Source organism: Pseudorasbora parva, chromosome 8 (genome assembly GCF_024679245.1).
Source record: "Pseudorasbora parva isolate DD20220531a chromosome 8, ASM2467924v1, whole genome shotgun sequence".
In the NCBI taxonomy this organism is placed as follows: Eukaryota; Metazoa; Chordata; class Actinopteri; order Cypriniformes; family Gobionidae; genus Pseudorasbora; species Pseudorasbora parva.
In genome coordinates, this window is record NC_090179.1 from 38000062 (window position 1) to 38026455 (window position 26394).

The 26394-nt window shown below is 36.5% G+C and overlaps 1 protein-coding gene across 9 annotated transcripts in view; it reads right to left on the reverse strand.

Annotated features, from left to right (window-relative positions):
- ncam1b (neural cell adhesion molecule 1b) overlaps positions 1–26394 on the reverse strand; it is a 254592-nt gene that overhangs the window by 8785 nt on the left and 219413 nt on the right. For 6 of the 9 annotated variants that reach the window (XM_067451158.1, XM_067451159.1, XM_067451157.1 and 3 more), the window contains 2 exons: positions 12431–12555; positions 12162–12342 (listed from right to left, as the gene is read on the reverse strand). In XM_067451158.1, the coding sequence (XP_067307259.1) occupies positions 12162–12342; positions 12431–12555 (306 nt within the window). Of the gene's footprint in view, positions 1–1373; positions 4440–12161; positions 12343–12430; positions 12556–26394 lie in introns of those variants that run through there. The other 3 variants (XM_067451162.1, XM_067451161.1, XM_067451160.1) reach the window with 1 other exon arrangement.

Sequence of the window (26394 nt, forward strand, 5' to 3'; positions counted from 1 at the left end):
TATAATATAGTCCCAAGTCAATATCTGCCTAGGAAATCACCTAGTCTTAATCTCGTCAAGCATCGCTATTTGTACTCGTTGTGAATACGCAGGCCACAAGAAGTAATTAGTGGATTTTTTTTACTCGGGACATGCTAGCTGGCAACATAGGATTCCATTCATTATGCTAAGCTAAGCTAACGGCGACCCTGCCAAACTAAAACAATGCATGCACTGAGACAAAAATGCATTTGCCCACATATCTAAATGTAGGAAAGAAGTTGAATACGCCCCATTTCTAAAAACGGCGGAGTGTTCCTTTAAGGCTACCTGGTTGCTTACTTTTTAAGTTAAACCAACAATATATATATATATATATATATATATATATATATATATATATATATATATATATATATATTTATTTATTTTTTTATTTTTTTTTTTTTACAGGTAAGCGCATTAGCTACATCGTGTCTCTGGACGTGAAAAGGATACCTGCGTCAGGCTGAAACTAGCAAAAAAACTTGCATCGCATTGTGCCGGTCTCAAAGAGTAGGGAACTACATTCATTTAGATTTTTTTTCTTTCCTTTTTTTAAAGCTTTAATTCACTGTCATTGTAGGGAAAGGCAAACATTTACATTTTGTGTCCTACAGAAGCAAGTCACTCAGATTTGTAACAACATGAACGTGAGTAAACAATGAGAGGATCTTTGTCTACATCTTTGTAAGCGTTTTGTTTTATCACAAGTAGTAAAAAAATACTTACCAATAAACATCAGAGACAGTTAAGATGATGATAAGATGACAACTGGCACAACAAATACTTTTTATGACAGATTCAAATCTTAGTCTATATCTTTTCAAATGACATATACACTATTGTTTAAAAGTTTTAAAACAAGTAAGATTATTTTTCTTTAAAGAAACTAAAACTTTAATTCAGAATGGACACATTAAATTGACCAAAATGGACAGTAAAGGCATTCACAATGTTACAAAAAATGCTTTTCTTTTGAACTTTCTATTCATAAACAAAATCTATCTCAGTTTCCACAATAAAACATTAAGCAGCACAACTGTTTTCAACATTGGTAATAATAGGAAATATTTCTTGAGCAGCAAATCATCAAATTAGAATGATTTCTGAAGGATCATGTGACACTGAAGACTGGAGTAATAATGCTGAAAAATTGGCTTTGCCATCACATGAATAAATTACATTTTAAAATATATTCATAAGGAAACTGTTATTTTAAATTGCCAAATTTTACAGTTTTTACTCTATTATTATTCATACAAATGCAGTCTTGGTGAATGTTAACGTTTCAAAAAACAAAAAATCTCACGACCACCAGACTTTTAAAGATATCAAAAACAGACACTACAACATTAAATAAAAAAATGAATTTAATAATGCCACATGTGAACAATAGCCCCAGTGATGACTAAAATGCATTGGGTCTCACTCACTAATAACCAGATGGATTATTTCGTATTGGTACACACAGAGCTTGTCACGCCTAATTCACAACACGTTGCTCCACTGGTGAATTTGTTTGTTTGTTAGTTAAATGTGTGTATTCTAAATGAGTGGCCATGTGCAAGAGGTTAGTCATTTGCATAAAACACACACAAACCCAACTCCATATAAGGGCTCTCCGCACAACTTTTCCTTCACAGCCTTTCGTCGCTCTCGCCAGATCCGACCAATGCCAAGTGTGCCATTCTCAAAACCAGTTCAAAACACACACACACACAGTTTATACAGACCCAGCATACAACTGTATATCTGGTGCTTTATTCAGAGAAACCTCACAGCTGAAGCATTAAAGCAGATTTCAGTGTATATGACGACAAATGTTTGATGTAATTAAATTGCATTATTTATTCATTTATAACATAATAAATATAATATAATGCAATTTAGTAAGATGAAATGTAACTTTTTAACATGATTATAAGGCTGCACAGTGTGTGTGTGGTATCAGTTGTTCCTATATTTTTTCAAAAATTTGGATTCAATTGAAGTACGCATGTTTTCGGCGAATCATCATTCGTTTGTGAAAACATTTGTAAGCAGGTTTTACTCACAAACTTGTACGCATGCATGATTAGTGAATGAGACCCATTGTTTTTTATCTCTCCAAATATTACAGTAAGTAAATTCATGAAGAAGCCTCAAAAAGTCTTTTAAGTAATAAAATAACATCTGAAAGTTTTGTTACAAAGTTTGTTCCCAAAAGACTGGTACAGTTTTAGTTCAAACATCCGCACAGCAAAAGTCGTCTATTGAATAGCAGACAGTCAAGTTATTTTCTCTCTGCTTTCAACTTCTCTCGTTCTTTAAGGTGACGTGTCATTTCTGCATCATTAGCAGCACTATATGGAACTGCAAAAGTAAGCATTGTTTCCAAACATATAGAAGCCCACAGACACCATACATTATTATTCTGTTTCTAGCAACTGCTTTTATGACTTCTAAGGGCTTCTGTGTCCTTATTTCTTTACCGTTTTTACAACTGACAAAGATTTCGCCCTCTAGGTTATTGATAAATTGCATTCAAAACTACCCCAAAACAGCTCTTCCATAACCTTGCATTAAAAAAAAGCGCTGTTTCAAGGCGAGGATTAGTGTCTAGTCAATTCCTTCTGGTGCCACTGAAATGACACTGTAGCTTTACTTAAGGGATAGTTCACCCAAAAATGAAAATTAGCCCTTGATTTTCTCACCCTCAAGCCATCAATAGTGTATATGACATTCTTCTTACAGACGCAATCAGAGATATATTAAAAAATATATCATTGCTATTCCAATCTTTATAATGACATTGCATTTTGTCGTGATTTTGTGCATCCATCCATCATAAAAGTAATCCATACGACTCCAGGGGGTTAATAAAGGCCTTCTGAAGCAAAGTGATGCGTTTTTTTTTTGTGAAGAAAAATATCCAAATGTAAAATTTTATAAACTATAATAACTAGCTTCCAGAAGATGGCCTACGCAAGTCGACTTAAAGGGTTAGTTCCTCCGAGACCTCTGTTCATCTTCGGAACACAGTTTAAAATATTTTATATTTAGTCCGAGAGTGTATGCAAGTGTATGCACACTATATTGTCCATTTCCAAAAATCACAAAAATTCCAGCTTGTTTTCAATCCTCAAATAAAGATTCAAGTGGTCATGAATCAGCGTATTGATTCATGAATCGGATCGCGTGTCAAACTGCTGAAATCACGTGACATTGGCGATCCGATTCATGAATCAATACGCTGATTCATAACCGTTCAAATCTTTATTTGAGGATTGAAAACAAACGCGGAAGAGAAGACAATGCTGAATAAAGTCGTAGTTTTTGTTATTTCTGGACCAAAATGTATTTTCGATGCGTCAAGAGATTCTAATTAACCAACTGATGTCTCATATGGACTACTTTGATGATGTTTTTATTCCCTTTCTGGACATTCTGGACAGTATAGTGTGCATACACTTGGATATGCTCTCGGACTAAATATAAAATATCTTAAACTGTGTTACAAAGATGAACGGAGGTCTTACGGGTGTCGAACGATATTAGGGTGAGCCATTCATAAATTTCACTTTTGGGTGAACTAACCCTTTAAGGCAGAAGAGTAACCCCTGACGCGTTGTATGATGTATGATAGGAGTAACGTAAGCTTTGACACCTCTCGCGGTTCAAACAAACAGATCTGGGAAACAAACTCAAGCTCCTCTTCTCTTATATCAAAATCCTCTGACATTTTTTTCTTAAAGAAAATCTTGTTTTAGTCTTCTAATTTGTGACTGGTCTTTTTGTTTTGATCCTCTGAGCTTCTGTGTTCGGCAAGACGACATGCATCAGGTTAGGGGTTATTCTTTCACTGTTAAGTTTTAAATATCGATATTTTTCCTACACAATTCCTACTGGAGCCGTATGGATTACTTTTATGATGGATGGATGCACTTTTTTGAGCTTGAAAATCAAGACCCCATTCACTGCCATTATAAAGCTGGGAAGAGCCAGCACATTATTTAATACATCTCCAATTGTATTCGTCTGAAAGAATAAACTCATATACGACTAGTATGGTTTGACGGGGAGTAAATCATGAGATCATTTAAATTTTAAAATTTTAACTATCCCTTTATATAGTGCAAATGTCTATGGATGTGATTTTTTTTTTTTACTTTTTATTGACAAAAACTAAAAAGCACAGTCATTTTAAGCATTTGGTCATCTAAAACTGGGATATATTTCATTCTTTCTTTAGTTGTAATCGGAGTTGCTTCGAGGCTCAGTGTTCCCAGCACATTAGAGAGATACAGAAACAAATCATGCAGAGGATCCTCAACATGAGGAGAAGACATTTCCTCGACGCTATCAAAGCAAAAGCAGCAGTAACGGAGAGAGCAGGAGAGACACTAGAGTGCAGGAGACTGAAGAACCACTCAGAGTGACTACAAAACACAAAGATCACAGGCAGAACAAACATTAACACAATAACCATGACAAAGGGTAGGAGGAAGAGTATTGGCACCGGGATGTTTGCGTTATGAGTGCATGTGATGATCCGTCCATATCCAAGCCCAGGAACAACGACAGGACAACAGACAAACAAGGTAAAAGGGAAATGGGAAGAAAAAGAGAGAGAAAGAGAAAAAACAAGAGGCAGAAAAATAAGTCAAACACAGAAACAAGGTTTCAAAATGAAAAAAAAAGTAAGGTGGGGATATAAAGGAAAATGATTGAAAGCATAAGCTGAGGGTGAAAGAGACTGTGTGGCAACAGTTGGGTCATTCTCAGTACTGCTACCATGTGCATTCAGAACAACACTGAATAACGCATTTCTATGGACAAAATGCATCTAAAAATAGTGCTGTGGAAACACACAGCTGCTGCGGGAAAGCTACATAAGCTGCCCAAAACGAGAAATGAGAATTCTTTCATTTAAGCTTTAAGCGAACGCATTACCGTTTAACATAACGTGCCACGCGCTTTTACAGCGTGTGTCTCCTCCGTGCGAAACGTTCATTTAAAAGGTTAGCGTGTCCTGAAACCGTCCTGGTTACCTTAGAATTTTGAGTTTAATGAAATTAAAAATTTGAGTTGATAAAATGAAGGAAATTTGTTTAACAAATAGAAACTCAAAATATTATTGTATCTGAACCACATAAATAATGTGATAAATCATGAAAATAGCACTTTCACTGCGTCATGAGAAATAAAACACACAATTACCCAATATGCTTACAAAATCTTTTAATAATATTTTAATAAAGGTTGTCAAATCTCAACAATTTTTCATTGTATTAACCAAAATTTTTAATTTCAATGAACTCAAAATTTTAAGGCAACCAGGTAACTTATTTTTTAATAATTTTTTACAGTGTACCATTTAGGATTTGAAGCAAAACCATGGTTAATTTGTGGTTACCATGAAATAACTACAATATACTGTAACCCTGCTTTATTTATTTATTATTATTATACATTTTTGGTTTTATTCGTTGTAAAACCAAGGTTAATTTGTGAAAGGGTAGATATATTCACTACATTTTAAAAAGAAAAAAGAAAAAAAAGTTACCTGGTTATCTTAAAATTTAGTTAATTGAATTTAAACATTTTAGTTAATACAATGATTTTTTTTTGAGAATCGACAACCTTTATTCAAATATTATTAAAAGATTTTGTAAGCATATTGGGTAATTGTGTGTTTTATTTGTGATGACGCAGCCAAATTGTGCTATTTTCATGATTTATCACATTATTTATGTGGTTCAGATAAAAAATAATATTTTGAGTTTTTATTTATTAAACCAATTTCCTTCATTGTATCAACTCAAATTGTTAATTTCAATAAACTCAAAATTTTAAGGCAACCAGGTTACCTACTTTTTTAAGTTAAACCAACAATATTTTTGACATTTTATGTTTTCATAGCACTCACTCAGCCGACACGTTTGATTGAAGGACAGCCTTGGGCAGGATGTGGAATAGTGTGTTTTATCAATAAAAAAGGGCTTTTTATCAGATTAATAAAACAAAAATAATCGGCCAACTAATCAATTATCAAAATAATCGTTAGTTTGAGACCCTAATACACTGAAACGAGCAGTAAGTTACGACGCCGTTGGTTTTGCCGTAACAACACGATCCCAAGTCCTAATCCTTTGGAAGTGCATGCACAGTGAAACACCGTCGTCTTGACATTTCGACAACACAAACCAAACTCTTTCAGGACTACAGAGTTTGAAGGCAGGTCAATGTAGATGTTGTTCAACGGCAGCCAATTGCCATGTTTCTATCCACCAATTTGTATGAGCATTTTGGGAAGTCGCATAAAAAACGTCTGGATGGAAACGGCTAGATGTGCATAAATTCCCAACTTTGGGTTGCTGACCGATCGTGCAAAGAATAGACAAATTGCGAGGTGCATCTTGACAAGCTGATGTTTTGGAAGGTAATAAGGCAAGTTTTCGTGCCATCTAGTGGTTTAAAGGAAAATAAAATCAAAATCGCCTTTTCCCCCGCGGCACCTTTAGCCACGTTGTACCATATGCTTTAATCTTTACTACCTATGGCAGTACCCTGTCTATGACAGTTACGGCCTTTGGGCCTGAGGTGGGAAAAATATGATTTCTCAAAAGTAGTTCAGAAGTAACTTCAAAGGAAAATATGGTCAATACAAAATACGATAAAATAAAGTAACAAAAATGAAATGAAATGAAATAAATTAATAAATAAAGTTCCTGAAATCTTCTTGCATAATGGCACCATGTCCTGAAGATGACCCAGTTACCAAAACAAGGCATGCAAAACCCCAGCAAATGGATTTGATGGGACAGTAGGAGTTGTTTATTACATTGTAATGAGGATAATAACAGGAAGATTTTACAGGAAGATTATGCAAAACACATAGAATTAGCACTTTATAATGGTCCCTAAAACACAGTGTACCACACAGCCCACACAGCGAGTAGATAGAAGCAAGCTATTCATTATATTTTAAGCTAATTAGAGAATACATTTGCCTCACTGCACGACATTTTAACCCAAAAAATGGTCTGAAAAAAGTCCTTGAAGGCTGCAAGGTGCTGCATTAAACATACAGAGCTCTACTGATTGAGTAAGCAGTTAATGAAGATGTTAGTACTGTGTAGTTTTGCTTAAAAATAAGCAAGAAAAATCGGGTATAGCTGAATGCCCACAACAGCAGAGCAACAGAAGATTCTGGATCTGACTAGAGAAATCCAGCATTTACAGCATTGCGGAAAAAAAGAATAAATAAATAAATAACAATGCACATTCTATCTATCTATCTATCTATCTATCTATCTATCTATCTATCTATCTATCTATCTATCTATCTATCTATCTATCTGTCTGTCTGTCTGTCTGTCTGTCTGTCTGTCTGTCTGTCTGTCTCTGTCTATCTATCTATCTATCTATCTATCTATCTATCTATCTATCTATCTATCTATCTATCTATCTATCTATCTATCTATCTATCTATCTATCTATCTAGCTATCTATCTATCTATCTATCTATCTATCTATCTATCTATCTGTCTGTCTGTCTGTCTGTCTGTCTGTCTGTCTATCTGTCTGTCTATCTGTCTGTCTGTCTGTCTGTCTGTCTGTCTATCTATCTATCTGTCTGTCTATCTATCTATCTATCTATCTATCTGTCTGTCTGTCTGTCTTTCTATCCATCTATCGGTCTATCTATCGGTCTATCTATCGGTCTATCTATCGGTCTATCTATCTATCTATCTATCTATCTATCTATCTATCTATCTATCTATCTATCTATCTATCTATCTATCTATCTGTCTGTCTGTCTGTCTGTCTGTCTGTCTGTCTGTCTGTCTGTCTGTCTGTCTGTCTGTCTTGTGTTTTCTTGCTTAAAGAGGTCATGAACTGCATTGTTTTAATGTATGATGTTAACATAAATTGTCATAATAATAAAAAAAAGAGGCATTTTCCTGCCCTAATTTTAGCCTCTGATCTGAAGGCTCTGTTTGAAGGGGCGTGTCTGCTGTGAGACTTCAGAGTAAACGCCCTGCTGTAATTGGCTGATATCTTTGCATATGAAATAGCTAGTATTACATGTGGAACTCTCTCGAACATTTTGTTGCACATTTTTATTATTACAGCTCTCAAGGTTAAATAATAATGAAATGTGTTGATTATAGCAACATGAAAGGTTGCAGTGACGAGCATTGTAGCCGATCGGACATGTTGAGCGTATGAAAGCAGTGATCGCGCCATTGCAACTTGAATTGTGCACAACAACGAATACTTTCATCATAACTAAACACAAAGTCAATAAGGGATTTGTTGATTATAACAGGAGTTTTGGGAGCCCAGAACTGAACATTTGTGCTGTTTATTTGAGCGTTCTTTTTCAGGGAGCGTTCTTTGATCGTTTTATAATTTAATCACATTTTAAATGGATTATTTTCATCCTACTAAGAGACACAATGTGGCATTGACCGTTTAGTCACTGGTTTGATTTAATGTCACAGACAAAGAACATCAAAATGTACATGAATCATTACATATCAGAAATCACTGATCACAGATCAGGCATTAGAATTAACACGCCAAACATGTTGTGGCATTACTGTTGAGTCCATATCGCAAAAGCCTGTGCCGAAATTGTGATTGATCTACCAAATAATCCACATTGAAATACTGAATACAAATAAATAATGCTCAACTGAGACACTTTACAGTCCTAGCTTTAGGATCCTTTGGAAGATAATGTTATTTTAATGGAGTGATCAATCTTCTCTACTCATCTCACTAACACACCAGTGGGCGGAGCCAAAGTTGCAAAGGTGAAGTAGGTGAGAGATTTCTATTGCAGAGGCGTTCTTTAGTCACACTATTCCACGAGTCATTATCTGGGCTTGGCTACAATAAAAGCTGTTTTTTGGACTAACATACAGGATAGTCTTATAGTATGATGAACTCTTATGTCAAAGGCTCAAGGAAAATTCGATTTCTTAGTTCATGACCCCTGTAAAGGCTGCTTCAGAGCACGCTCACAGTGTTGTCATGTTCACTTATTATAATCGTTTTTGGAGTTGTTTAAGCTTGTCTCATCATAATGCGATTGTATGAAGTTAATAAAGTCAGCCAAGGTGTATGTCATGATATTTCTGGCATATTTTCAACATAAAGCATTTCCATTTATTTCAGTGGGTTTTTCTCTGCTTGCAAGATCTGGCAACACAAGTCAGGCTTGTACTGCTTTCCCTGATCTTGTGCAGCGCAGATACAGACAAGAGAAACCTCTCTGATGCACATCAAAATATGCATGTTAACGTGCATCAGAGATGTATCTCTCGTTGTACGGCATTAACAACCAGTTGTTCAGTTCGCTTCTGTGCACTGCGTACAATTTTTGTGAAAATGCTGTCATCACTACCTGCATTTTTTGGAGTTTTTTGGGGGGATTTTAGTTGTAGAACATGGTTGTCACTCTTAAAAATGACTGAACTCTGTGTACAGATCAGTATAAAGCACGAAAAGGTGAACTGACCAAATTTAATAGCAGTAAATACGTTTTTAGACATAGCAATTATAAATGTTGCAGAATTTGCAGCTAGAGAATGACCCTGTGATCCCTGCAATTTAATTTATATGTATACAATTAAAGACAAAATACTGGTTTAGCTTTTTTTTAAATGTGATTTAAGAAAGCTATGTGATGATGTCTGGGCTGAAAAAGACCCACTGTGGTCAGAAATGTCACACAAAAACTACAGACAGGGACAAAAAGTATCTACTGCAATAAAGTATTTCCTACGAGTTTTTCATAAGCATATTCATTGTGAAAGATGTGAAAAGTGTTGCATTAAACAAATCTCCATTGTAATTGTAAAAGTTGTGAAAAAATATGCCTGTACTAGCATTGTAGCTCCAAGATGTACACAGTTCATTAACAAACAGCAGAATAATGCATGAGTTCTTATAAAATATTCAGTTAGGAAGTTATGAAATGCCAAACATGATTAAATAAACAAAAAACTTGCACACGAGTTGCTGAAATGGTAATTTCAGGCAAGTATGTGCTTAAATAACTTAAAATAAATATACGAATTGTTACATGTTGTAGACTTCTAGTACGCCAACATCCAAGCTGTTCTCGGATTTACAGTGAGTTATCACAGTGGAAAAAATAACAACACTTGAAACATGTTAGTGCCAGCAATTTTAGTAAAGTTCTAGTTGGGAGGTGATGTGGTCTCATTAGCATGCCGCAAGGAGTGCGCTTCTGTACTCGGAGGTGTGAGTGAGACAAACAGCTTTTGGATATGGGCCACTCGCAGCGTAGTGTGCCAAAGAGAGCGGCGATTCAGCCCTCCTACGTCCAGAGGGCCGTCTCAGAGTGTTAATGAGGGAGAGAGACAACGAGGGACCGAAAAAGTCTCACTGCATTAAGAAGCACCAGATGCTTGTTACATTACAAGTGAAGCAGTGAACCCCAGCTGTGGCCCTGGCACGCCTGACTAGACCGCAACCCTCTCGCCTAAACCGCCACAGAACGCTCGGCAGGGTTCATAAACAGGAAGTGATTCTCGAGAGGGACTACGGTCCTGCTGCTAATGCTGAGGGTTAGCCTGGTCACAGGTGGATGGAGGCCAAGTCAATAACATTAAGCAGACAGTGACTCAGAGGGCACCGGCATGTGAATGCAAGGGGTCTGTTGATTTTGTCTCTGTAATTCGATGTTCGTGAAACAAACCTTGTTTTGCAAAGTGACCATGCAAGTTAAAATGAAATGTTTCTTTTCAACAATCAATGCTGATTCATTTAAACATGGAATTGGAACATACTGGTACAATATCGTTTACTGGCCCATATTAGAAAAATAAGTGATTGTTTCACTTTTTTAGATGTCCCGTATTTAATATGAATAATTAATCCATAAAAAATGTACATTAGTGCTATCAAATCGATTAATCATGATTAATAGCATCCCAAATAAAAGTTTGTGTTTACTATATGTGTATTATTATTATGTAAAAACACACACACACACACACACACACACACACACACACACACACACACACACACACACACACAATATTTATATATCATTTATTTATATATATAAAAGATTTAGATGATTTAGATGATATACATGCAAATATTTCTTAAATATATACATGGATTAGTGTAGTATACACAGTGTACACATAACATACACATATAGTAAGTAATTTTTATTTTGGATATTTTTAACCGTAATTAATCAATGTGACAGCACTAATTTACTATATGTGTATATTATATGTGTATACTGTGTATAATTATTATGTACACACACACACACACACACACACACACACACACACACACACACACACACACACACACACACACACACACACACACACACACACACACACACACACACACACACACACACAGATTCATATATAATATAAATTATATACCGGTACATGACAATATTTCTTAAATATATACATGAATTAGTGTTTTTATATATGCATAAAAATTATACACAGTATATACACATATATTCAGTAAACAAACTTTTATTTTGGATATTTTTAAATCACAATTAATCATTTTGACAGCACTTATTTCTATCTATCTATCTATCTATCTATCTATCTATCTATCTATCTATCTATCTATCTATCTATCTATCTATCTATCTATCTATCTATCTATCTATCTATCTATCTATCTATCTAAAGTAAAACAAAAGGACAAATGACTTTTTTTCTACCGAGCATTTGCCAAATAAGTGCCATCGTACTTGTTTGTGATCAAAATTGCCCCTCTTTCTCTCCTACTTCATACATTTGGCTTAATCTAAAACAGCTTTAATGGCCAGCTTGAAGATTGGTATCAGCGTCTCACACTATCTTATGTTATAGAAATAAGGCGTCAAGAATCCCATATGAACAAGCCAAATGTTTTTGTCTGTGTGTTTCGTGATCTGCCATGTAGCGTGACTCACTGTTTATCATGCAGTGTAAGTGATGGCCCAGACTGCATTCGCATGTTTGGTGTCATTACAGCTCTGAGTCAGCTGTTAAAATCAGTGTGCTTGAGATCATTGGCGGTGAGGGTGAACACAGAGAAGGAGGGATGGAAGGAGACGGAGGGAGGTAGGGAGGGATGGTGGTTACCTGTGGTAGCTGTGGGCTCTGGTGAGGTTTTGAAGGTCAGGGCGCCGGGCTTGGACTTGCCCTGTTGGTTCTCTGCCACCACAAACACGTCATACTCAGTGTCCCATTCCAGACCAATCAGCATTATGTACTCGCTCACGTTCGGCAGACGGATCTCAGGCTTCCAGTCCTGGTCTTCCCTCTGTGTACCAAAAAGCAGCCATGAGATGGTCACAAAGTTGCTAAAACAATATTGTAAACATGCATTTTTTCCTCATTTGGACACTCACAGCTTTGTATTTGACCAAATAATGGGTGATTGGTGACCCTCCATCATCTTGTTTGATCCAGTTGACTTTGAGAGAATTGCCGTTGGGTTGTAGAGTTCCCTCGAGTATAGGAGGGCTGGGTTCTCCTACAACAACAAACCAGTTACAATGATGTGAGAAAAATGCACCATAACTTAAAGGAACAGTTCACTTAAAAATAAAAATACTTCATTTATTCGCCCTCATGTTGTTCCAAACTGAGACTTTTCCATCTTCGAAAGCACAATCATTCACCAAATCATCTGTGCATCAGGCAAGCTTCTGTTTTACCACGTTTGATGTGCGATCAGTGTTTATATGCCAATAAAATCCTGAATTAAATTGGTTCGTCATTTAAAGTGATCAAGTTTGCATCAAAGTTTTCATTGAATGGACTTTAAAATGAGGGACAGAAATCTCTCATGTTTCAATAAAAATATATTTGGAACAAAATGAGGGTGAGTAAATGACATAAGACAGTATTTTTGTTTTTGCACGAACTATCCCTTTAATAAAGATAATGTGGAAAAGGAGGAAAGTTCTGAATAAGGAAGCAAAATCATCATTTATTTTTGGTATTATGTGTGGTGACAGGCCGATACATACATGATATATTTTGGCTAATATTAGCACTGACCAACAACAATCAATCATGTTGAATAACAGCACAGCAGTGTTAAAAATGAACCCTGTCTTGTCAAGTTCCTATAGAACTTTCATTTCAATAATTTCATTTGAATAAATTCTGTGTAATTTCCCTGCCAGTAATAGCACCAAAAAAAAAATTAGGTTTCTTAAAGTGACCCTATAATGTTTTTTCAAATATTCCCTTTTATGCAGTGTGTAATATCGCTGTTTGTGAACGTAAACATTCTGCAGAGTTGTAAAGTCAAAAGTTTATGATAAATAAAGTTATTCTCCCAAAAGAAAGAACCGCCTAAACTAATCGCCGTTTTTTGTTCTAGACAGTTCTATGTCACTAGATATTATATTCGCATAATGCCCACCTATATTGAACATTGTCTGCGCGCAAATAAGTTGTCCAGCCCTCAAACACATCTGTTTACTGATGACTTCTCAAATCTTGTTCAACACAATCACTGAGGACGGAGGTAGCCTTACTCGCAGAGTTGAAGTTTATGGTAATGGCCGTTTGTTTCCGACGTGCGCTGTAAGTGGTAGACCAATCAGACAGGCTGGGCCATCTGACCAATCAGAGTAGGGTATCTCTCGGAAAGGGTGGATTTAGAGAGACTGAATCATCCATCAAGTCGTTTGAGAATGACTGAACCATGTGGTGATGAACAATGTATATTATGAAAAAAATTGTGTTTTTTGACATTTGATGCACGTAAAATAGCAGCCATATCACCCTGTAGCCCAACACTGGTTTCCCACTGAAGCTAAGCAGGGCTGACCTGGATGGGAGACCAACTGGGAAAGCCAGGTTGCTGCTGGAAGCGAAGTTAGTGAGGCCAGCAGGAGTGAGGCCATATATATATAGACGATTGGCTTCAGACTCACTCAGTCTCCTCTCCACCAATAAGCTGGTGTGTGGTGAGCGTTCTGGAGCAATATGGCTACAGTCACATCTCCTTCTCTTCTAGATTCCCCTCTTCTATATGCAAAGCGCTTTGAGTGCCTAGAAAAGCTCTATATAAAATGTAACAAATTATTATTATTGTAGAAGACCTCCAGAGCAGTCTTTAAAATAGCATAACAGGGGCACTTTAAAAAGCCCTTCATTAAAAAAAAATGCTAATAATAATCCAGCTATTTTCCATCTAATTAAACAATCAACAGATTAATCACCAAAATGGTTGCATTGATACTCCAAACACACACCATTCAGTTTGTGCCAGAAGTTGACATTAGGCCAAAATTGACATGCAGCAGCTTTAAATTGTATTATGCATACATCAGCATTATAGTAGCCACCGTCCAGGTGGCTACAGATCTGTAGAAATCAATTCCGGACAATGAAAAACCAGTCTAATTAGGTGTATTAAAAAAGAAGCAATTTTCTATCTCACATAATTCTTAGCCACCTATACACAGCAGTGATTCCATTCAGCCAAGTAATAGAATAACATGACACATGCTGCTTGGCTGAGCCTCCTTAGATGAGTAGGCTGATATTTGGAGGTCATGGTGAACTGCGAACATCCCTATAGAGCATTTATGTGTAAGAGCGCACTGTGAATTGGGAATAATTCAATGGTGCTGTTCACTGAGGCCTCTCCTTCACGGGCCATCATGATCCATTTCATTTTAATGACCGGCGAATGCTCGTTTGATTCACTACATTAGTTTGACGCCGCAGAGTGACACGTAACAACATTGCAGGCAGAAGCTACTCGTGTTCATGGTGGATTGAAAAATGAAGGCATTTTACTCTCATTAAGGGAGTAATTAGCTATTAGCCTGTACGCGGGAGACACTTTCATTCACACAACCTAACTTTTCAGGTCTTTTTTCTTTCATTTGGTTTGGACTACTTGATATAAACCATTAACACTTAAATTTGTCTATGCTGTAGTGAAATAATCAACAGGGGGATACATTTTTTTCAAAGAGGCACACTACACATAACGGCAAAAACTGAACGAGATGTGATAAAAACGCGGTAATTAATCTTAATGTGTTACGAGATTATAAAAGTGCACACATAACATGGTAGAAGCTAGTGTGAGGAGTTACAATCCCAAATGATCAGCTCGGTTAACAAGCAGATATTCTATTCGACTCACAGTTTAAAGGGTCATCAATACACACTCATCTCTTTAATAATGAAAGGGCAGCGCCGCATGATTCATTCCATGCTTCTTAGCCACCTGTCCCTAAAAGATACATGCAAATGAAATGATTGTGTACACAAGGGAGCAAACAGCAGTAAATTAAATGAGGCTAAAAATTAAAGTTTTACACGCTTGCAAATTAACTCTTAATGGCAACTACACGGATATATTGTTGGGGGAATTCACTGAGAATCAAATGCTCAGTTTATTTGCACATGCTGTCTGTGTTGTTTTAGCGCATGATTCGTTAAAGGCATTATGCAAGTTGGCTGATGCGTAAACATGCCCTAAAATGACCAAATTTGCTATGTCGCAGAATTGGCCAAAAATATTGGCATTTGAATTGAATTGGCCGCACTCACATGAAGTTGAAATGGAATGATGGGAATTGCAATTCAAAGATGGTTGGTTGGTGTTTTAATACCACACTGGCTTCCTTGGCTTCCTTTGCTTGGAGAGTGAAAGGTTTAAATAATATAAAAGTAGGGATGAGCGATTAATTGCATTTGCGATAATATCGCGATTTGTAACCGCAAAGGCTGCAATTGCAGTCTGGTCACGTGCACGGGAGCAGCAGAAGCAGCATCAACTTGGCACATTATACCTACAGGCCTGGCCTACAGGAAAGAACAGTGTGTGTTTAATCTGTCTAATATTTTGTTGGACATACTATACAATAGGGGAGGGAGAAAAGATCCTCTCTCCAATGATTCTGGACCAATTCTGAGTTTACAGTTTAACTGCAGGTGCGCAACGGCACTGCGTGACTTAGAAACACCCGTATTCTGCTTGCGTTCACATAATATTTCATAATGTTTATATTATTTCAATCGCAATGACATTTAAACGTTGATAAACTTTGCTTAATGTCACACTTACAGTGTGTTCTCACCCATCAGCATTTTCCTTACGAATGCTCTACGAAGTCTTCATTTATGTGTTTGGTAATGCAGTGTGCTTATATATTCAACATAGGAAACTCTCAGACAGAAGGCTTTCGGTTTCAAATGCCTGCGCCGTGCTTTGTGAAGAGCGCTTGCACGTCATAGATCTCCCGTCTATGATGGCATCATTAAACTGTAAAGCTGAGAAAATCACTCACAGCTCAGATTTACTAGCTTTTATGTTTTGAAGCTATATTAGTATTTTAGTTAAATTCTTAACATGCAATTGTTTTAATTAAATTTGTGTAATAATTTTAAAAAGTACTTGAAGTGTTAGTTCACCCAAAAATGAAATTGACATCATTAATGACTCACCCTAATGTCGTTCCTCACCCGTGAGACCTCCGTTCATCTTTAGAACACAGTTTAGGATATTTTAGTCCCAGAGCATATGCAGTCTATGCACACTTTACTGTCCATGTCCAGAAAGGGAATAAAAACATCATCAAAGTAGTCCATATGTGAAATCAGTTAGTTAATTAGAATCTCTTGAAGCATCGAAAATACATTTTGGTCCAAAAATATCAAAAACTACGACTTTATTCAGCATTGTCTTCTCTTTAGCCTAAATTAATTAATTCATTCGTCATGATATAATGCGATCATGTCTTAACTTAGATCAAATAACAAAGTAAACGATTCATATGGATTACGCCTTTTACGTCTTTATGAGCTTAAACATTTTTGGTTTTTCAATGGATGGATAAGAATTATGAGAACACATCAAACATATCTGTATTTGTGTTCCAAAAATGAACATAATTCTTATGATGGTGAATAATTAATGACAGAATTTTCATTTATAGGTGAACTACTTCAGTTTCAATATGCATGGCACTACTTCAGTGCAGGTATCACCTGGTTAAACTGGACTGCATATGGTTTGTGAATAAGATGCAAAATGCAGCTCAACATACTCCATGGAAGCATTGTTAAATATAAAATATTGCTGCAATCAGTAATTAACAGGGTTCAAACGCTTCAAGGCCTTTAAGCACATTCTTAAAAGGCATTATGTTTATTTACCAACCTACTTCTACTTCCACTTCTAGATGGAAAAGACCATTTAGAGCAAATACATACAGGCAATTTACCTTAGGAAATATTAAAAAAAAAAAAACAGTTATAGTGACACCTATGCTTCAATCTCCTTAAAAGTTTGCATGTTTGTTTAAAATCCTATGTCGCATGTGCTCACCATATTTCACAAAGTTTTGAGTATTCATTTAGGATTTATAGGATGTTGGGTATATTTGGCCATGCCATTTTTCTAAATGATATCCAAGTTTAAATACAGGTCTTTCTCAAAAATTAGCATATGTGATAAAAGTTAATTATTTTCCATAATGTAATGATAAAAATTAAACTTTCATATATTTTAGATTCATTGCACACCAACTGAAATATTTCAGGTCTTTTATTGTTTTAATACTGATGATTTTGGCATACAGCTCATGAAAACCCAAAATTCGTGTCTCAAAAAATTAGCATATATCATCCGACCAATAAAAGAAAAGTGTTTTTAATACAAAAAAAGTCAACCTTCAAATAATTATGTTCAGTTATGCACTCAATACTTGGTCGGGAATCCTTTTGAGGTGTTATGGAGGCCCAGGATGCTTCGATAGCGGCCTTAAGCTCATCCAGAGTGTTGGGTCTTGCGTCTCTCAACTTTCTCTTCACAATATCCCGCTGATTCTCTATGGGGTTCAGGTCAGGAGAGTTGGCAGGCCAATTGAGCACAGTAATACCATGGTCAGTAAACCATTTACCAGTGGTTTTGGCACTGTGATCAGGTGCCAGGTCGTGCTGAAAAACCAAATCTTCATCTCCATAAAGCTTTTCAGCTGGAAGCATGAAGTGCTCCAAAATCTCCTGATAGCTAGCTGCATTGACCCTGCCCTTGATAAAACACAGTGGACCAACACCAGCAGCTGACATGGCACCCCAGACCATCACTGACTGTGGGTACTTGACACTGGACTTCAGGCATTTTGGCATTTCCTTCTCCCCAGTCTTCCTCCAGACTCTGGCACCTTGATTTCCGAATGACATGCAAAATTTGCTTTCATCTGAAAAAAGTACTTTGGACCACTGAGCAACAGTTCAGTGCTGCTTCTCTGTAGCCCAAAAGTGGCTTGACCTGGGGAATGCGGCACCTGTAGCCCATTTCCTGCACACGCCTGTGCACGGTGGCTCTGGATGTTTCTACTCCAGACTCAGTCCACTGCTTCCACAGGTCCCCCAAGGTCTGGAATCGGTCCTTCTCCACAATCTTCCTCAGGGTCCGGTCACCTCTTCTCGTTGTGCAGCGTTTTTTGCCTCACTTTTTCCTTCCCACAGACTTCCCACTGAGGTGCCTTGATACAGCACTCTGGGAACAGCCTATTCGTTCAGAAATGTCTTTCTGTGTCTTACCCTCTCGCTTGAGGGTGTCAGTGATGGCCTTCTGGACAGGGTCAGGTCGGCAGTCTTACCCATGATTGCGGTTTTGAGTAATGAACCAGGCTGGGAGTTTTTAAAATCCTCAGGAATCTTTTGCAGGTGTTTAGAGTTAATTAGTTGATTCAGATGATTAGGTTAATAGCTCGTTTAGAGAACCTTTTCATGATATGCTAATTTTTTGAGATAGGAATTTTGGGTTTTCATGAGCTGTATGCCAAAATCATCAGTATTAAAACAATAAAAGACCTGAAATATTTCAGTTGGTGTGCGATGAATCTAAAATATATGAAAGTTTAATTTTTATCATTATATTATGGAAAATAATGAACTTTATCACATATGCTAATTTTTTTAGAAGGACCTGTAGTTATTGACCTAGACTTAGAGAGTCCAGAGAATTGTACTGAAGTGGTTTGTTTTGTTTAGGTTGAGCAAAAAACCTAGGACTAGTTTGTGTATTAGTATTATTATTTTTTTAATATTCTGAAATATAACAAATGATTTTATCGACAGCAGTGGTTTTTGAGGCAAACTTGTTCTGAATGGGGAGATGCGTGAAACGTTATGTAATGTACAAATATGGGCGATTTCTTTCAAATTTTTCACAGACCTCTAGGACCATGAGTGCAACAGGCCCACCAAATTTCGTTCCGATCTGCCTCTGTTAACCTTGTCCAGTCGATGCTCACTCACTGGCTAATAGCGGTCATGTTTCTTGAGATGTGCCAATGTCTTAATAAACAATCGTGGCACCTTGGACAAAGACACTGAATGCCAACTTTCAAACGTTTGGAAGGTTATAGCCATTTTACATTGACTTTAAATTGACTTTTTAAAAATAATTACTGACAGTCACTCTCCAGAGAATCTTGCTGCACTTGTTTGGTTCCAAAAACCTAGGACTAGTTTGCAAAAGTAGGTTTTTGCCCAAAAAATCCCAAATCCCAGAAAATTTCACCAAGAACGACCATCAAATTAATTTTTGTCCATCTTGAGCAAAGGATTCCAAGACTGTAAGACACTTGAGCCTACAACGGAGTTGTGAGCAATTTTGTACTTTTGGTGAGATTGTAGAAGGTGTCAAAGTTTTAAGTCCATACAATTTACGGTTTGGTCTTCCCTATTAGGGGAGAATTTGAACACTCAAAATAGGGTTTCAGAGCTACACGCTTGAAATCCCATAATAATCAAGGTGTGTATGCAAAATAAGCAACAGTGCAAAGAAAAAAAGAAAGTCGCAATAGTTTTATGTGCGTATGAGCCATGAAATTGACATGCAGGTAAAAACACCCGGAACATCAAAGGGACATAGTTTGGAGAGGAGGGGAGGAGCCCTGTAAAAGGTTCAAAGGTATGTTGAAAGGAAATGCGGTACTGTGAAAGTTACTGAAACATGCTTGAAACTGGAGAATCAACAAACCATTGAGTCAACCACTCGCAGCGTCTACTGTACCATTTTTAGGGATTACCTAATTTGGATATAATTGTACACTGGTAGCAGCATATCCAAAGCAGCACAAGATGAAAGGACGTCAGTGTAGAGCGTCTGTAAACTCGCTGCTTGTCAAAATGTTTAGACCGAACATAAAAGAGCGCGATCGTCATAGCCAGCGATAGCTCTGGGGAAATGTTTTTCAGCTCCAGAGCTTTTGATGTCATTTCCATGGTTGGCAGGACACGGCATCAACTTTTTTTTTGATTCCATATTCACCACGGAAGATAATTTGTGCAGTCAGAGCGCAGTGGTTGCTCAAGGGTAACAGTCTCTGTTAAAAACTGGGAATGGATGAATTTTCATGACCTATCTGAGGGGATTTAATTCTAGAAATGTGACAGGAGTGAGTTATAATGGCTGGTTAGGGATGAATGCAGTGATCCTGATGTGAGTGAGGGATAATCCTATACATGAGAGGATGGAGCTGGGCCCAAGTGTTTACCTTCTGCTCATCAGTGTGGATGACATCACCAGCACCATGCAAGCCACATGACACAGTCACATCATATGCACGAACATGATTGGTTGAAAGGAAATTGGAAGAGGTTGCATGAAAGATACAAAAATACAGACACAAATGTAACTATGTGAAAAAAGATCAAGTCAAGGGTTAGAACAAACTGCAGATAAACTTAAAACCAAGCAAATCAAAATGGTTTTAAATCACAAAGATCACAACATTGAGCACAGAAGCAGAAACACACTGAGCAGGATTTCCTCTGAGAGACTGAGCATATGGACTGATTTGGTTTTTAAAATTTTTTTTTTACATATTCAAAAGAAAATATGAGTGGTACTTGCTTATACAAAACACGCAACATAAGGGTTCTGCTACGTGGCGGCTATTGTTTATTGGTTTTCAGTTGTTTGCTTTGTCCTTGGTGGTTGCTAATATGTTGCAAAAAGGGCCCACCCACCCCCACATCTATTTGACATTCTGTTCTCTAGATATGGCTCGGGTCCCTATCATTGGTTAGTTATTATTTACTCACCCTCATGTTGTTTCAAACTTGTAAAACTATTCTCGTCGCTTGATAAAATGATTGTAGAGCCACTGTAGTGCGATGGGCTTTGTATCGACGTCTTTAGTGCCTTTATGGGTCTTGAGAGAGGAAATGACATTGGTGTCAATGGAGGCCTTTCAGCAAAAATATCTTCATTTGTGTTCCGAAGATGAACGGAGGTCTTACGGGTGTCAAATGACATGAAGGTAAGTAAATAATGAAAGAATTTTTTTATTTTTGGATGAACTAACCCTTTAAGTTATTTGCGTGGGTGCATTTACTGATTATTGCCTTTCATTCACTTAAAGGGTTAGTTCACCCAAACATGAAACTGATGTCATTAATGACTCACCCTAATGTTGTTCCACACCTGTAAGACCGCCGTTCATCATCGGAGCACAGTTTAAGATATTTTATATTTAGTCCGACAGCGTATCAGTGTAAAAACTATGACTTTATTCATCATTGTCTTCTCTTCCACATTTGTTTTCAATCCTCAAATAAAGATTCAAACGGTTATGAATCAGCGTATTGATGTCACGTGATTTCAGCATTTTGGCAGTTTGACATGCTATCCGAATCATGAATCAATACACTGATTCATGATCGTTTGAATCTTTATTTGAGGATTGAAAACAAATGCGGTAGAGAAGACAGTGCTTAATAAAGTCATAGTTTGTTATTTTTGGACCAAAATGTATTTTCGATGCTTCAAGAGATTCTAATTAACTAACTGATGTCACATATGGACTACTTTGATGATGTTTTTATTCCCTTTCTGGACATGGACAGCAAAGGGTGCACAGACTTGGATATGCTCTGAGACTAAATCTAAAATTCCTTAAACTGTGTTCTGAAGATGAACGGAGGTCTTACGGGTGTGGAACGACATTAGGGTGAGTCATTAATGACATCAATTTCATTTTTGGGTGAACTAACACTTTAATTTAATAGTGTTTGTGTTCACAGTTCATTCATTTATCCTTCACATCGGATTCGACTGAAAATTGCGCACACTACAGGCACTGATCAACAGACGTAATACATAGACATGTAATATATTAGTAGCCTAGCCTATATAAAAAGAATAAAACCAGTCTTATAAATGTATAAATTACGCTTAACAACTTAAAGTATAATCTGCATGACAATAAACTACAGATAAATGTATTAAAATGTTTTTAATACAATCTGAGAGCTTATTCTCAATCCCGCCATTGACAGTCTTTTATTCACATATAAACATTGATCAAAAATTGCTCAAACAAGCTACATAAAATGAAAATGAACCCCATTGGTTCTTTTGCAGAGACTCAAATGTATTGCATAACAAGAATGAACCTCATTGTTTCTTGCTGAAGCTCAAACGTGCTGCGTAATGCGAGAATGAACCTCATTGGTTCTTTTGCTGAAGCTTGAACGTGCTACATGAAGTGAGAATGAACCTCAGCGTTTCTTTTGCAGAAGCTCAAATGTATTGCGTAACAAGAATGAACCTCATTGGTTCTTGCTGAAGCTCAAACGCGCAACACAAGAATGAACCTCATAGGTTCTTGCAGGAGCTCAAACGTGCTACATAAAGTGAGAATGAACCTCACTGGTTCTTTTCCAGTAGCTCAACTGTGCTGCGTAACAAGAATGAACCTGATTGTTTCTTGCATGTCCAGCAAACATGCTTGAGCTTCCATTTATAATATGTGTGAATAAAAGCCTAAATACAATCTGTTCATTTAAATATCTTTATAAACTTTTTGAAGTGTTAAAGTGGTAGTTGGATACACTTTCATTGGCACTCTTTTTTGCCACATCATTTAAGGTATTATTAATGTTCTAATCAGCAAACACAGAACGAGATGAGATAGGCATCCAAGTTTAATACTTAGCATTACAGGTTTGTTCAAATAGTGATGTTTGTTTTAGAAAACATTACTAAAGAGCTGTCAAATCATATTGCTCAATGAAAAACAGAGGAAACACTGAAGTATTCATATAATACTAGGGGATCATGCATTAGTTTTTGGACAACGCATGTTATAAGTAAGCACATAACACTGCATCTCACTCTATAAAGAAATATTCAAAGATAATCAACTTTAAATATTTCACATATACTAATAATTGGATTTACTGTGTGTTGCCTGGAGATAAAGACGTGGAGGCTTATTTGCAGCCACAAAACCCAAAATAATGTAACAAAAATAATGTAATATAACTCTTTATATTACATATAAGGATCTTTTTGGTTTCTGTTTTAATATAATACAATAATATTAAAGAGCATCATAGAGCTGCATAACAAACCTGTATCCTCAGTATGAAAATGAAAAATCCCATCTAGGGTGCATATGAAAAAAGAAAATGTTCACTTTTATTTCGTTTGATAACTGTAACTTAAACAACTAGCATATTAACTTAAAGACCCCATGAGAACATATGACGAGTCCGGTTTTCTTTAATGCCTTTAGTTTATGTCACAATGATGCTTTGATACTTGCGACTCCGAACCAGGTAATATTAGAAGGGATTTTCTTTCTAAAGAGCTTTTGTAAAAAGAGCATATGTGTGTATTCTAACCTGTACAATAACATGCAGGTGTCCTTATCCTAAACATGGACTTAAAGCCACTCAGTTCTCATTTTGATTTCATGGGGTCTTTAAATCCTACAACCACTAGACTATATAATAACATGATAAATAACAAATTATAAAATGTTGGAAATGTGTAAAAATGAATCTGATGATCAATGGGACTTGAAACACTTACTTGTGTAAGAATAACCTAAAGAATCCCATGGAAAGGAAAACAAAACAACAACATACAAATGGGAAACAAAATAGGAGAAAATCACATAAAATGATAGGATGAAAAAAAGATAAGTCAGAAAAATGTCAGAGGGTAAAAGCCGGTAACACAAGATCAGACAGAAATACTCTCTCATCACTCATACATTACCTGCATTAGAGTCATTACTCTCTGGACTACATCCTAAACAGGTTTTGTTTTGTGTACTGACAGGAAATAAATCCCAGTCAACAATGCGTTGAGTGTGTTATGAGGTAACGGCATCTCTGAAGTCTAAAACATCCCGCTGATCACACAAACAACCAGCAGGAGGAGTAAGAGCGTAGATGTGTGTGGTGTGTAAACATGATGAGAATATCAACACAAATCGCAGGAATATTCTTGTAGTGTGCGGTGTTATGATTGATTTTTATTGATGCTTTGTGGAATGTTTGCACATTTTTATGTCCTGTGTGAGAACAAGATGTTCTGTTCTTACCAGTCAGAGTTCGCATAGATGAATCAATTATTGATATAAGAAATAATTTACGTAAGTTGTGACCAGTATATATATATATATATATATATATATATATATATATATATATATATATATATATATATATATATATATATATATATATATATATATATATATAACGTGCTTAGCAGCAGTAAAACTATCAAACATTTTTTTTTTATGCAGTGATGCATCATGACCATTAACCAATGTTCTCAATGCACTGAATTACAAATTATTATAAATTATTTGTAGTCCTCTGCATGTGATCTTTATTTTTATCCCTGAAAGTGTGTCCCTTTTTTGCTAATATTCTGGTCAATGATATAATAAATGTGCTAAACGCTTACATTAATAGTAAATTCATAAGCTTCTACCTACAGAGGGTATGCATTGGTGTCACTTTCCTGCCGGAACACGCCCTCTCAGTCCGACTGGTAAAAGAGCTGCTGCATGACTGGATTTAAAAGAGAAAACTGTGAAAGTGCCAGTAAAACAAACAATAATCCGTGTAAACTAAAGGTTAGACTCAATATTTGTCATTACAACTTACCAACAATCCAGTTATCCATGGATATTGATGTGCAAACAGGAATTGTGTTTCCTGACATTTATATGAGTCTTATTTAGACGTCGGGGAAATACATAAAGCAAATTTGCCTGTGAATGCGATATTTAAATACAATATAGGTAGGTCTAAAACCGGGTGATCACTTATTATCAATGTTATACCCTGATCAGGAATAACATAATGACCAATAACACTGATTATCTCTTCATCACGGCACATGTTAGTGGGAGGGATATATTAGGCAGCAAGTGAACATTTAGTCCTCCAAGTTGATGTGTTAGAAGCAGGAAAAATGGGCAAGAGTAAGGATTTGAGTGAGTTTGACAAGGGCCAAATTGTGATGGCTAGACGCTTGGGTCAGAGCATCTCTAAAACAGCAGCTCCAATCAGAGCTGATTGGGCAACGAAAGGTGGCCCAACACAATATTAGGTCATAATGTTATGCCTGATCGGTGTATATGTATTTTTATCCAGCCCTAAAATGTTTATAGTTTTTGACTGTGCTTATTTAAAAACACCCAATTATGCAAAATACAATATGGTAAATATTTAATTGATGATTTGTCAATCCAATATCTAAAAATATATTAGATAGGGTATGATTTTACCCCAAAATATAACATTGACAAAATAATAATTGCAAATCCACATTTTGCAGCCAGGATTCCATACGTTTCTGTGCATTGCAGTGATCCATTTACATCTCTTTTCTGTAGCTTTCGGCAGTCTGTAAAAATAGATTCTTGTCAAATCTATTTGTACAGTCAATCTCAAAGCTCTCACCCATTTTAGATGTGTTTTGTGTGTTTTTTACAGCATTCACTTTGAAAACCAGTGCTGCCACTCAGTCGTTTTGCCACTCAGTGGGCTTAAATCGCAGTCACTCCGGCCGGCGGTGACGTCATGTGCATACCCTCTATTAATGATTCAAATAACCACAAGGTTTCTCTTGATGAATAATAACCTGCCTAAGGTGCAAAACAATGGATAGAAAAGTGGGAACTGTTTATTGGTTGTCAAAAAAAGGCAAATATATTGAACCACTCAGGTATCGCCAAGAAAAGGTTGTCCTTCAAAACTCTGAGAAATTCCACAGAGAGGCTAACAATTACTCTGGAGCGAGAGTTCAGTTCAGTTGAGAACAGAGTAAAGGTGAGCCAGTCAACCATACCAAGAGCTCTTCAAAACACTGTCATTTATAGGAGGGAGGCACAAAGGAAGGCATTGCTGAGACATACACACTTAACTTTCAATAGAACGTCATGTTGTAATGCGGTTTCATTGGATTTGTAATTAAGTCAAATGAGAGAATTGTTCAAGGGACTAAAATGTTAATATTCAAACTACTTAATTCATTACAGCCTACTCTTTAGCACCATGAGCACAG